Below are 14,362 nucleotides of genomic sequence, written 5' to 3'. Positions count from 1 at the left end.
ACACCAGCAGGGATCTCTGTCACTAAACAGAACTGGACTTCTACTTGTGATTTCTGTAGCCTGTCTTGAACAGAAACCATTAAAGCTGGGGTCACACAAAAGATTCAGCATGGTTGCAAATTAACCAATTGTTTAAAATGTTGATATTATATCTGCTCTGTTAATTAGAGACTTCATATTGATGCCTGTTCAATCAGATAACCAACCAAATAAAGACACCCACCATGTATAGATGGTTTGACCCATCACCAATAACAATGAAAACAGCCTGCACTTTACAGCAGACACTGAGCTGTGGAACCAGTTCTGCAGAATAACTCCCAACCCCACATAATTTTCTGTCGACATACCTACTTGTATATTTCTCTGCTAACTGAGGGGTACTTTGATGCACCCCTGTACTTGCCTCTGGAGATTTGATGCTTTGTTCACTTCACTGCAGTTCAGCAAAATCCTTACTGGTTAGGGTTAGGCTCTCCATTAGACCTGCCAGATACGTCCCAGGCCCTTACCCCCACGGTTCTGTTAGATTTGTACTAATATGATCATTCTTATTTTCTGTAATAATTATTCCATTTTCTTAGATGTATGGGTAAAGTATGGTAAACAGTAATTCAACATTTATCAAATTATATTCTACCACGACATATCAGATTACAGTTATCACATTATTAGGAGATATAATATATCAGATAACAATATATCAGAATACCAATAAGAAATAGACCATCACTCAATGTAAGGTTCATGTTCTTTTTACCAACAATTAACCATAGTCCATTGTAACATATATATATACATACATATATAAATTGTGACAACATATTATCATACTAGTTTAGAAATTGATATCCTAATACAGCACAAAAGTAATTACCACGTCTGATCTATAACTTTGATGTATGCAGGCTCTTGTCTGAACCTAATGTGATACTGCTGGGTATGGATGCTGTTTGGGTGTGGATGGGTGTAGATGCTGTTTTGGTGTGGATGCTGCTGGGTGTGGATGCTGTTTGGGTGTGGTTACCTTCAGGGATTAACATTCTTGTTCTTTTCCACAGATTTTTTCTGGCTTGTGTGACCTAATTATTTTCGCCCAAATGTAAACACATTCTCAGCACACAGGACCCTACCCAAACTGGTTATACAAAGCAGAGATTTTACAAAGTAATAATGGTAACAATGTGTTTTCAAACACACACACACACACACACACACACGTTATACAAAGTAAATATATAGAAAATGAAGCTTATTCCAACACTTAAAACACACACACACACACAGATTATACACTGTCATAGACTAGGGTTAGAAATACAGAAAATGAAGCGTATTCCGGCAGTTTAGTAGACTGCTGCTTTGACTCGGTGGATGAAGAGAGGCAATTAACTGCAGGAAACAAGTCTTGCTTACTAATTTCTGTAAAGCCTCCCTCAGATCTGCTCTGGGTTCAGAGGGGCCTGCACTGTCCTGCCCTTGTGTCGTTACATTCGTTAACGCGCCATTAGTGCACCTCGAGCTAACTTGCTTAATGTGCTCTTAATAGAATTTTACAATGCAGGCTGCTTTGGAACGCACACTCTTCACTAAACAATCTCAAATGTTGATTGATGATTAGAATATTAATGCTTGTTTAACCAGCTATCAGACTTCTAGATATGCTTTCTCTTAATGTCAGGTACCCATAAGCATTTAAAAGTAACACTGTATGTTCCCATAGTAACTGACTTCCAAGTAGGTCTAAAAATTAATTACACTGGCCAATTACATCCATTAGGATATGATTTTTAAAGTTTGATCAATTGTTTGTTTTTTTAACAGTCTAAAGTGTGGGCTTTATCATTGTGTAAGGGAGGTGGGGGTAGTTTTGCATTTCCCTCTTGTACAAGCACATGTGCGGACTAGGTTTAGGCCATGTCATAGGTCATTAAGGGGTGGAGACAGCAGAGGATAAATGGAGCCAAGCTGAAATAGAGCAGACTGCAAGGTGGTATTAAAAGGACTGAATGAGCTGTGAAGCTCCGTAATGCAGCTGCCCATAAGGAAGAGTCTTGACGTGTACTACTGTGCTGTAACTATTCCTGTTCAATGAAAGCACCTGATGTCTTGCTCTCCACTTGTGGGGTTTTATAAGAGCATAAGATTGTTGAAAAAGTCCCCTGGGTCTACATTGTCAATACCTTTTAGAATTTTGAATGCTTGAATCAGATCACCACGTAGTCTTCTTTGTTCAAGACTGAATAGATTCAATTTTTTAAGCCTGTCTGCTTATGACATACCTTTTAAACCAGGAATAATTATGGTTGTTCTTCTTTGCACTCTTTCTAGAGCAGCAATATCCTTTTTGTAGCAAGATAACCAGAACTGAACACAATATTCTAGATGAGGTCTTACTAATGCATTGTAAAGTTTTAGCATGACTTCCCTTGATTTAAATTCAACACTTTTCACCATATATCCGAGCATTTTGTTGGCCTTTTATAGCTTCCCCACATTGTCTAGATGAAGACATTTCTGAGTCAACATAAACTCCTAGATCTTTTTCATAGATTCCTTCTTCAATTTCAGTATCTCCTATATGGTATTTATAATGTACATTTTTATTGCCTGTGTGCAGTACCTGTAGGTTAGGAATAGCAAAGGACCTAATACTGATCCCTGTGGTACTCCACTAGTTACCTTGCTCCATTTTGAGGTTTCTCCTCTAATCAGTACTTTCTGTTTTCTACATGGAATCCCTACTGCGTTCAGTTTGAGAATTAATCTTTAATTGCTGTTATCCATTGTCGATGTTGCATCCTCAAAAAATCAAGCAGGTTAGTTAGACACAATCTCCCTTTCCTAAAACCATGTTGACTGTCTCCCAGGATACTGTTACCATAAAGGTAATTTTCCATTTTGGATCTTATAGTTTCCATAAGTTTCCATATAATAGTAGTCAGGCTTATTGGTCTTTAGTTACCTGGTTCGGTTTTGTCTCCCTTTTTGTGGATTGGTATTATGATTGCAATTCTCCAGTCTGTCGGTACAACCCCTGCATCAAGAGACTGTTGCATGATATTGGTTAGCGGTTTGTAAAAAACTTCTTTCATTTCTTTGAGTACTATTGGGAGGATCTCATCTGGCCCAGGTGATTTGTTTATTTTAAGAGCTCCTAATCCCTGTAACACTTCTGCCTCTGTTATGCTAAAGTTATTTAAAACTGGATAGGAACAGGTCGAACATGTGGGGCATATTGTCCGTATCCTCCTTTGTAAAATCTTGTGAAAAGTAATAATTTAATATATTTGCTATTTTTTTCTCTTCATCTATGATTTTGCCATTTGTATCTCTTAGACATTTTACTTCCACCTTGAATGTTCTTTTTCTGTTATAATATTGGAAAAACCTTTTGGAATTGGTTTTAGCCCCCTTGGCAATGTTCATTTCTATCTCTTTCTTGGCCTTTCTAACTTGTGCTTTCAGTTTCAAGTACTCTCTGTGTACTTTGTCTCTTTCAAACACTCTGTAAAGTGCCCTTTTTCTCTGAATATTTTTTTTAATTGATCTATTGAACCATGTTGTTTTAGATTTTGATTTGTCTACTTTTGGGATGTAATTGTTTTGCACCTCTACTACTACATTTTTGTAAAATAGTTAGTGTAATAGCTTCAAGTTTGAACATTTTGTTTTTGATACTTCTAGCATTTAGATAAATACATTTAATGGCTCTTATCTGAGTTGTTGCCCTTGTTTTGATGTGGTCTCCTTTCTGTTTTTTTTGTTGATTTCTTCCTCCTTCCTTTCTAGTCTAAATGCTTCTGAACCTCCTCGAGGATCCTTTCTTCAAGTAGATTGATTCCCTTTTTATTTATGTGAGGTCTGTCCCACCTATATAGATAGTTCTTGTTGTAGAAAGTGGTCCAATGTTCAAGAAAGGTGAAGCCTTTATGTGTGCACCAGGTTTTCAGCTGTCTGTATGCTCCATTACAAGGGGCCGGCAGTACATGTTTACATTTTGTCAGTTTTTTATTAAGAATATGGAAAACTACAAAGTGGTGTGAAATTCAATATGTTAAACTGACATTATTCAGAAGGTTTCGTTCGACTTAATGAAGCAAAATTAATAATTCTACAGGGTGATTGTTTGCCATAGCGGTATAAATAGGTCAACATTACAGATTTTCGGAAATGTCACAACATCACTGGAGTTTAAAAAAAAATACATATTCATCAATGGTTTATATCGTTCATAAATATTCAATCCAATTAGTTTTCTGAAGCAGTAAATACATGAAAAATATGACAGAACATGTTTCAAAATTGTTTTGGAAAGTGCTGATTTGTATTTCAAATGCTGCTCTAGTTCCAGGCTGTGAGATGTCTCTCTTGTGACTTGTATGAATACATGTTAGATATTTAGATATTGCTGCCAACCAAATGTCTATTTGTTCCAGCAAATGTATAGTGAAGCGCAGGTCATCAAGTAACTTGGTGAGAGCAAACCGTTATTAATAAAAATGTACATTATAAATATAATATGGGAGATACTGCAATTGGAGAAGGAATCTATGAAAAAGACCTAGGAGTTTTTGTTGACTCAGAAATGTCTTCATCTAGACAATGTGGGGAAGCTATAAAAAAGGCTAAGAAGGTGCTTGGATACATTGTGAAAAGTGTTGAATTTAAATCAAGGGAAGTAATGTTAAAACTGTACAATGCATTAGTAAGACCTCATCGTGAATATTGTGTGCAGTTCTGGTCACCTTGCTATAAAAAAGATATTGCTGCTCTAGAAAGAGTGCAAAGAAGAGTGACCAGAATTATTCCAGGCTTAAAAGGCATGTCATATGCAGACAGGCTAAAAGAATTGAATCTGTTCAGTCTTGAACAAAGAAGACTACGTGGCGACCTAATTCAAGCATTCAAAATTCTAAAAGGTATTGACAATGTCGACCCAAGGGACTTTTTCAGCCTGAAAAAAGAAACAAGGACCAGGGGTCACAAATGGAGATTAGAGAAAGGGGCATTCAGAACAGAAAATAGGAGGCACTTTATTACACAGAGAATTGTGAGGGTTTGGAATCAACTCCCCAGTAATGTTATTGAAGCTGACACCCTGGGATCCTTCAAGAAGCTGCTTGATGAGATTTTGGGATCAATAAGCTACTAACAACCAAACGAGCAAGATGGGCCGAATGGCCTCCTCTCGTTTGTAAACTTTCTTATGCTCTTATGTTCAACAAAAAAAACATTTACTGCCTGTAATTTGTTCCCAGATTTGAATAAACTGTATACAAAATATTGTTGTAATGTTTTACCCATGTTGCCTCAGCACTGCTATTCACATACTGATCAGGAAAATCTCCCGCTTTCATGCCAATATCATCAGTGAACATAGATAACAAATATTGCTAAGCTACTGACCCTGCCTGGCCTTATTTGGCCACTGACCAGTAGTGGGTGCTGTGATGAGCCAGTTTACTTCTCCAGAGGCCAATGCAGCACTCCCTGTGTAACCCCAGGCAATGTATTCAACTCTACATGAACAGGATTGGAACCTGCGAGCTCTTGGTCGCAGGGCTCGCCCTGCACTCCTCGCCTTCATAGTATCAGAAACATGACGCTATACATCTCGTTTTTTTTTTTTGTGTGGCACATATTACTTCAGTTCTTACCTATTTGAGCAAGGTCTGTTCCACTTGTTTGGATTAACGAGAGTCGACTCGATTAGAAATGTCACACCCACTTATCTCCCTATCGCTGCATCTTCTTCATACCTTCTCTGCCTCTTTTCATCTCAGCACTCATCCTGTTCACTTACATTACTCCTTTTTATTTCACAACCCCCTCTATCTCTATTAATCACTCCTCTCTTTCAGTTTCTTTCTGATTAGCATTCATGTAGAGCTCCCAGATACCTAGCCTGCGAGAGGTCAGGAAATGAGATATGAATGGGCAGAGAGTAATTGCTTAAATAACTTAAGTGACTCGAAAGATGGAAAATATTGATTATAGATTAATTTGTGCTCCTGACCTTGAGCCAGGCAGAGAAAAGTGAAATTTAGGTGAGGAGTCATTTTCGTGAGGGAGAGATTTTGAGTCTCAATGCTCAGTTCACAGGCACCTGCCTCTTTCCTTCTGTTAGACTTCGTAAAATTAGGAACTAAAAAAAAAAAAAAAAAAAAAAAAAAAAAAAAAGATAAAAAATAATATTTTTTTAAATAAAAATACAAAAAAAAAAAAAAAAAAATGCAAGTTAATGGAACCCATTCAGACAAGGTGTCATTATTTAATTACTATAGTGGTTTTGCTCTTTGGAAAAAAAAAAAAAAAAAAATTCAAAATTGAGCCTTTCAGCTACTCCAAAAGGTCCCAACGCTGAATTTTACATTAGGGTCCATAGCTACTAGTTACTTGGGTAAAAGTATCAGATTGGATACCACAATAAAATATGATGGATCTGTTCATTAAAGTTATTAATCCAGGAAAAAAAAACAAAAAAAAAAAACATTGAGATTACAAATCACGTTTCAAGGGCTACCTGGTCAGGTTTCTACCTCGAAATGTCATTAAAATAAGAATGTGTTCATTAAGCACACAAAGCCCTTGGATGAGGGTTCTCCTCTGCAATCATTGCTCGGGCTTGGTTAGCAGTGCTTCTTTGGGGCAGCCTTGGGGTCTGGAATTCCCTCCTGCATGCCTCCAGGTTTACATCTGCAGCTCAGCGGCACTTCTTCTTCAAACTGGCCTGTTTATCCTGATGAGCATAATAAAGATTATCCTTTAAAGTGGAGTAAATGTGTCACAGTGTGTTCATTCTTATTTATATGATGCAGATTTAGTGTCCATGTCCACTTGAGCCACCAGACATTTTTTAACCTGAGTTGGTTTTGAACCAGGACCTCCAGTGGTGAAGAGCTTGAAAGTCTGGTAAGTACCTGGATTAGTACAGAGGTCAGCTCCTAGATTAGTACAGGGTCAGTACCTGGATCAGTGCAAGATCAGTACCTGGATCAGTACAGGATCAGTACAGGGTCAGTACCTGGTTGGGGTTTCATTCAGTTTTAAATAATACCTATCAATTAAAGCATGCTAAAGGTAATTTCTCTGGGTATCTACACACAACAGTATAAAGTATTTCTTTAAACTAAGAGCGATGTTGCCACTCTACTGCATGCTTCTCTATTCCAGATAAACATGCACTTTAAACAAGTTTCATGGTATTTGCCTACTAAACAGATCTGATCCAATCAAGGCTGTTGACGCATTTATTAGGTAGTTTATTCTGAACTGCATATTCATTTCACGTCTGCTGGGTGAGACCCCTGCCTGCTGTGCATCACGATTTTAATTCTAAACAACCAGCAGTGATTCTGCAAACTTGTGTTTGTGTTTGCATGGACCGACTTAAAATTATATCTTTTCTATAAAAGAATATTAGGTTGAATGCCCACAATCATTTTTAACCCTTCCTTGTGCATGCATCCAGTTGAAAGGAAATTAGATAAATAATTCCTGTACTATAGTAATTATTGAGTGCACTCCAGATGTCTCAGTTGTCCATCAGAAAGTAAGCACTGAACTCATGAGGGTGAAAATATGGTTCAGAATAGTTTTTAAAAACAATACTGCTGAAATAAAAATCAATTGTCTCAATCATAGTCCTTTGGTTTCCAGTTTTATTTTTCATTAACTGTTGTTTCACATTAAAAAATTCTCTTGCCTCTACAAAGTGTTGAAGATTTCAGATTGTAACACAACAAACTGTAAAAACATCCAAGGAGGGTGAATACTTACTCATAGGCGCCATATATATATATATATATATATATATATATATATATATATATATATATATATTTCATATATATATATAACTGCAAAAAGTCATTTTTAACATAACAAACCCCCCCCCCCCCCCATTTTTAACACACACACACCCACCACCACCACACACACACACACACAACTTTGGCTAGTGTTTACCAATACTGCCTGCAAGTAAATATTTCACATGTTCTAAGAAAATAACCAGTCCTGGTTATTAGAACTACCTTGTAGAGAAGTGGTAGCTGCAATCTATGCTATCAGGCTCTTTCAGGAGTTATCCAACCTGTAATAAACCTCTCCTGAATCTGCATACGTCTTCAGTTGATACTTACTTATTCCTAGTAACTATGGAGGGGTTCAGCATGGGCTTAGGTGCAGGACAAGTCACAGTCCACATATACTGTATATTTGTGCTACCAAGGGAGTTTCCTTTCTTGCTTACAGCGCTGAATTCATATTACTCCTTTGTGCAAGTTAAACAATAATATAATTTACAGAAATCACGCGCTAAAAAAACGACAGGATTGGACATAAAATTGTGTCACCTGCCTTAATACTGTCAACTGAGGCCGGGGTGTTTGCAATTAGTTAGTTAGTCAAAGTGTAATCACTGTTTGGATCATTTCCCAATGACAACCGACTACAGTACCTTTAGAGGAAAACCGACATTCAGAGATCTGTAGACTCCTCTCCAGAACAGCGCATAGTGGTTCAATAGAGTTCAGAGCTGGCAGGATATGGGAGACTATATCCCTAGAGAAGTTTATCACAGTAAATGTGCACGGTAAATGTGCCGTTTTCCTATCGTTTTACTATGCATTTAACATAGTTTCACATTGATTGCCATGTTTTAATACGCTGTACCATACCTCCCTGAGCTTTGCAATGTTTACCTATGCTTTACCAGGCCAATGTTAAGTAATTCGATTAACAAATATACTTGGTGCTTAGTCTCAATCCCTGGATGGGGTTATATCTGCTCCAGAAGAAACTCAGGAGCGCAAATATGAGACAAACAGGAACAGGGTAGGGAAGGGCAGGGAAGCGATCGTTTCTGGACGCCGGCGCCAGACAGGTAAATACCAACGCGCAGTCCGGTTTCCTTTTCTTTTCAGACTCCTTAAAGTGAAACTTGAATTTCAAATACAAATGCACTGCCTGAGTAGAGCTATGTTCAGAGCCAGAGCATGGTGTTAGAACTTCATAATATCGGTAATGGACTTGACTGAGGTATCACATTTTTAATTTCATCAAGGCACAAGCGTTCTGCAATTGTCCCTATCTTTTTTGCAGGACACATGATCATTGATTAGGTTTTGCTAAAGAAAAAAAAAAAAAACAAGTTAGGTGCAGAAATTAAATTAACATAGCGAGTGTATTTCTATTTTTTATCCATATTTAAATGATTTTAGAACACCTGACATTTAAAAACGAAAACAAACATTAAGCAGACCCCTCTGTCAGGTTTGTTCGATTACAATGTAGAGAAAAAGTGATGATCAGCACCTTGGACAGCGTAACTTCATAAAAGTCAGCAAAGTATTTTTTGCAGGGCTGTCTGTTTGTATGTAGCACAATACTGGTGCTGTTTCCTGTTTCTGAGCTAAACTTGTTTGAGTCATTATTTTAATGTGTAACCTGCTTCGTGTACATTTTTAATATCACTGTGTATTGTTTTAAACTTTAAAGCGCTTTGAGATGTGCTGTATGAATTGCACTATAAAAATAAAGATTATTATTATTATTATTATTATTATATTATTATTATTATTATTATTATTATTATTATTAGCTATGATTTGATAATAGCCATATCCGGTAAATTGGATACAATTTCCCAAACAACACACACACACACACACACACACACACACACACACACACACACACATATATATATATATATATATATATATATATATATATATATATATATAATATACTTTATTGTAATACCTTGAGGAATTTTTTAATGTTTGAAAAACATAAGTAAGACAATGTTTACATTGTGTTCCCTATTCCTTTTTTGCGCTGAAGGGTTTTCATTTATTATTGTCAAATTTGTTCTGCACAAATGAGATTGTGAATTGAATTATTGTATTGGGAAGGAGATGGCCACTTCAGAAGCTATGCTGGATCAAGTAAAGCTGCGTTTTTTTTATTATCGGTGTCCTTCAGGCTTTGAATGCAGTTGCCTTGTGCTGGGCTGTTTTGTTCATGATTAATACATATAACACAAACCCTGGAAGTAATTGTTTTGTATTGTGGCATTAGACGGTACGTAACTGAACAATGACTCACTTAGTTTAAATGCACAAGAACACAAAGGGGGGGGGGGGGGGGGGGGGGGGGTCAAGAAGAAACAACTATGGTGACGTTGAAAAAAGAATACATAAAGCGTTGTATAAATAGGTAAGCAAGACATGAAGAGACATAGTCGTCAGTAGCTAAACAGCTCAAAGGAACCGAGTGCAAAGACAGAAGATTTTGGACCTGTCGTCATGCCCGAGTCTGCCTTGCCCCTGTGCCTCCTGGGTCTTCTCGCTTTGTCCTCCGCCTGTTATATCCAGAACTGCCCGAGGGGAGGAAAGCGATCGTTTCTGGACGCCGGCTCCAGACAGGTAAATTCCAATGCTCAGGCGGATATCAGTTTGGGTACGTGTTCAGTGCGCCTTTTCTCTTCGGATTCATGAAAAGTGAATCTTAAATTTCAAATGTAAATGCACTGTCTGAGTAGAACTGTGTTCAGAGGCAGGGCTTGCTGTGTTAGAACTTAATAGTACCGGTAATGGATTTGAGTGCGATATTGCATTTTTAATTTCAACAAGACACGACTATTCTGCAGTGGTCCCTTAAGTCACATTTGATCATGGACTATGTTTTGCTTCAGCGAAAGAAAGAAAAATGCACGTGAGAAATAAGTTAGTTGCAGAAATTAAATTAAGATTGCGAGTTTATTTCTATTTTTTTTATTCATGTTTAATTGATTTTAGAAAAACTTTGTTTTTAGAAAACCTGAAGTAAAAATACAATGTTTAAAAAAACATCACGTTAAACATCCTAATTGTAAAAAAAAAAAAAAAAAGATTTCAAAAACGAATATCTATCTATCTATCTATCTATCTATCTACGCTTGAAGGGAAGTAGTTGTAGTAAAACTGACTAGCTAAAACTACATTTTTTTTGTAAGGTGTGGATAGAAGTGAAATATCTGACATTTTAAAGCACATAAATACATTCTTGGTTTGTTTAGGTAACTCGAACCCTGTTTTGTAAGCAGCTATGTGCCTTCCCTTGGATACCTTCTCGCGCTTGTAAGAAATCACTGAAGCGAGCGGGGAATTGGAAAGTATCACATCTCCCGTCTGTTACCGTATCAATAATGTTCCAAAACTGCTCAATGCATTTCCATGGGATTTAAGCCAGTGACCGATATCAATGTGTGATGATAGTATGTTGTTTTCAGCTTGTGTGCAACAATGCAATTATAATCCTTTAAATGTTACTTATTCTAAGGACGAACTTTCAGGTTATACTATTTTTAACATTTGATGGAAACCAAGGAAATGACGGCTTGTCTCGTGGCAAGCTATGATAAATACATAGTATAACTGTAGTAAAAGCATGTCAAAACTGCAGAAACTCCGAGATAAACTTGGAAAAGGTTCCTACTAACTAGTTGTTAACATACTTCCATTTTATGGATATGGGGCCATCACAAAATATTTATTCCCAATGCTAAACTAAACGGCGCCTTTCCTCAGCCCCAATTTTAATCAATAAATATCTTGACAATCTTAATTCCTAACCGTAAACTCTAATGTTTAGATTTTGTGTTTTATTACTATTTTTTTTTTCTCTAAATGTGATTGTCCTAGCTGTTAACCTGTTGTCACAACTTCAAATTGTGACGGGTAATCTTCCCACCAGGTTTAGTCATGAGAAATGGGTCCCTGTCGAACTCTACCACTATCTCAAGAAGGAGACTGGTTCCACACAATAATGTTTCTAGCTTGTTTTTTTTTTATTGCTGAAAGAGCTTTGTGTCGCCTCCAAATCCTTCCTTCCCTCATTCTAAAACTCTTCTACCCAGTCAAGTGCAATACAATTGTTCGGAGCAACCGGAATATAATTCTGGAATATAATTATGTATATACAGTGGCACTGGAACAATTTTTAAAGTGAGGGGGCTGAAAGCCATTGAACAAAACTGTAACCCCTGTACAAGATGGAAGCCAGCTCCCCTAGTTCCAGCGCCCTTGTGTATAGATAATAATTCTGGAACTTTCAAATTCTGAAAAAACAGCAATACAACTGTGGATAATACATTATAATTCTGAAATGTTCTTATATTTACATACATGAAAATAATACATAATTACAAAGACATACATGTAACCCAATGGCTCATTCTAATACTTTAGCAGATAAAAGTGCCCCTTTATATCTTATAAACTGGCAAAACAACCTGTTTAGAATTTATTAAAAAAAATTTACACAGATCAGGAAAACCTTGTTAAGTTGGCACAGCCAGCTTGTTTTCAAGAGGTGGTGGAAAAAGTAGACAAATTTACATTTAACATCATCCGTTCTCATACACGTTTCTCATTGTTCAGTGATTATATATACTTCCTATAAGAAAATAATATCAAGTGACAATGAGACCTTTGTTGCAATAAGTTATTAATCAGATTTACTATGTAATTAAATAAACCTGAATGAGTTGAATCTTAACCACCACCTGCAGCTGGTGATATTCATGTTTTTTTTTACTTGTGTCACTTCCACCTGTACCCAATACTATTTCACAGAGTAACTGTACACTCTCCCCTCTCTCCTCAGTTCATGGCTGTGCATTATTACAAACTCTCGCCTTTTTCCTCTGTGTGTTCTTGTAAACTCTCCCATCTATTCTCTGTGTGTTATTATAAACTCCCCCCTCTCTGTGTGTTCTTGTAAACTCTCCCATCTCTTCTCTGTGTGTTATTATAAACTCTCCCCTCTCTCTCCACTGTGTGTTCTTGTAAACTTTCCCCTCTCTCCCTCTCTCCTCAGTGCATGGCGTGTGGTCCTGGGAGCAGGGGGCGCTGCTTTGGCCCCAGTATTTGCTGCGGGGAGGAGCTGGGTTGTTACGTTGGTACCCCGGAGACGGAGCATTGTCTGGAAGAGAATTCCCTGCCGTCTCCGTGTGAGGCTGGAGGGAGAGTGTGCGGCGCCGAGAAAGGGGGCCGCTGCGCTGCACATGGTATCTGCTGTGATGAAAGTGAGTCTCATGGATTTTGAAGCTCAATGTTCCATTCAATGATAGACTCAGCCAAAGGTTTACTTTTAAACCGATCTTCAATTAGTTATTAGGATTTAAACATCTTACATGTAAATAATACCCTAATAGTGTTTGCAGTCACCTTATTTTTTTTTTAGTGGACTGCAGAAATGAGGTTTACATTTGTGTAGGTTATATTTAGGCATTTAGGCATTTATAGATGTCTATGGATTTTAATGTGTTCATGAGTAGCTGAGACCTGTTTTATATTGCCACATTTTATTTCAATGCAGTTAGTTAAAATTGAAGATCTGTCTTGATAATATCTATATCCTGTTCTTTTGTTAATATAGGATACATCAAACATATTAAAAAAAGTGTCCTCTGAAAAAACTGCCAATGAAATATTCCTATCATTGTATTGAAAAGGCTTTTCCTGGGGTTTGTGGGGGAGCTTAAATAACCCCATCATGCGTGGCTGTAGCCAACGCCATTGTCTTTTGCTAGTCATGATCACTAAAAACCGTCAACATTTACAAAGCTCTCACTTCCAATAATAATTGTGTCATTCTCGCTTTAGAGAGCTGCATGCTGGACTCCAGTTGCCTGGATGAGGACAGTAATAAGAGACGCACCTCCACAGAAAAGAACATGACGCTGATGGGCAGTACTGCCAGTGACTTCCTGCTGTGGCTCATGCACATGGCTAACAGGCAGCCACAAGGGCCAGACAGGAACCAACAGTTTTAGTGCCAGAGCCTCAGAGCCTCAAACCAGTTTAGACTGACTGGTCAGAGGGATTGCTAGGTGGTATAGATGTTTTCCATTGTACAAAAAGTAATTACAAATAAAATATATACTCTATTCTGGCATTTCTTGACAAGTGTATTGCAGTTTTTATTTCTTATATTGAAATTTAACATGTAAAAAGAGAACATGTGCACAGTGTAAATATGAGCAAATAAAGTGTTTTCTTGCACTACTTATGGAGCTATGTTGAAGTCATTACTCTGGGGAGCTGGCACTTAACTCCAGGGTGTCCTCTGGACTGTGCAGTTCAATGACTGAAGGCTGTCCTATACAATGACTGTAAAACAAAGAAGCCCAAGTCTCTATGTGGGTCAGGAATCCTAATAGTTTGCATAGCAAATAAAAACACCTTCACAGTGCAGAGAAACAGGCCTGTACCAGACTACCTTCACTGGACAGGAACACAACACTGAACTGAAAATACATTCATCACAGCAAAATGTTCTTGAGCATCAAGTCAAATACACACACATC

At 37.4% G+C, this 14,362-nt stretch overlaps 1 protein-coding gene across 1 annotated transcript; it reads left to right on the top strand.

The window, feature by feature from the left end:
• Positions 1-10,251: 10,251 nt before the first annotated feature.
• LOC121295563 (vasotocin-neurophysin VT-like) lies at positions 10,252-13,944 on the top strand. The gene is made up of 3 exons (XM_041220393.1): positions 10,252-10,436; positions 12,871-13,078; positions 13,659-13,944. Exons 1-3 carry the CDS (start codon positions 10,317-10,319, stop codon positions 13,826-13,828), a joined length of 498 nt encoding a protein of 165 aa, XP_041076327.1. The 5' UTR covers positions 10,252-10,316; the 3' UTR covers positions 13,829-13,944.
• The last annotated feature ends 418 nt before the right edge of the window (positions 13,945-14,362 follow it).

The sequence above is a fragment of the Polyodon spathula genome, chromosome 1 (genome assembly GCF_017654505.1).
Source record: "Polyodon spathula isolate WHYD16114869_AA chromosome 1, ASM1765450v1, whole genome shotgun sequence".
Lineage (NCBI taxonomy): Eukaryota > Metazoa > Chordata > Actinopteri > Acipenseriformes > Polyodontidae > Polyodon > Polyodon spathula.
Note: the sequence above shows the minus strand (reverse complement) of the source record. Positions and strands in the feature narration are given on the sequence as shown.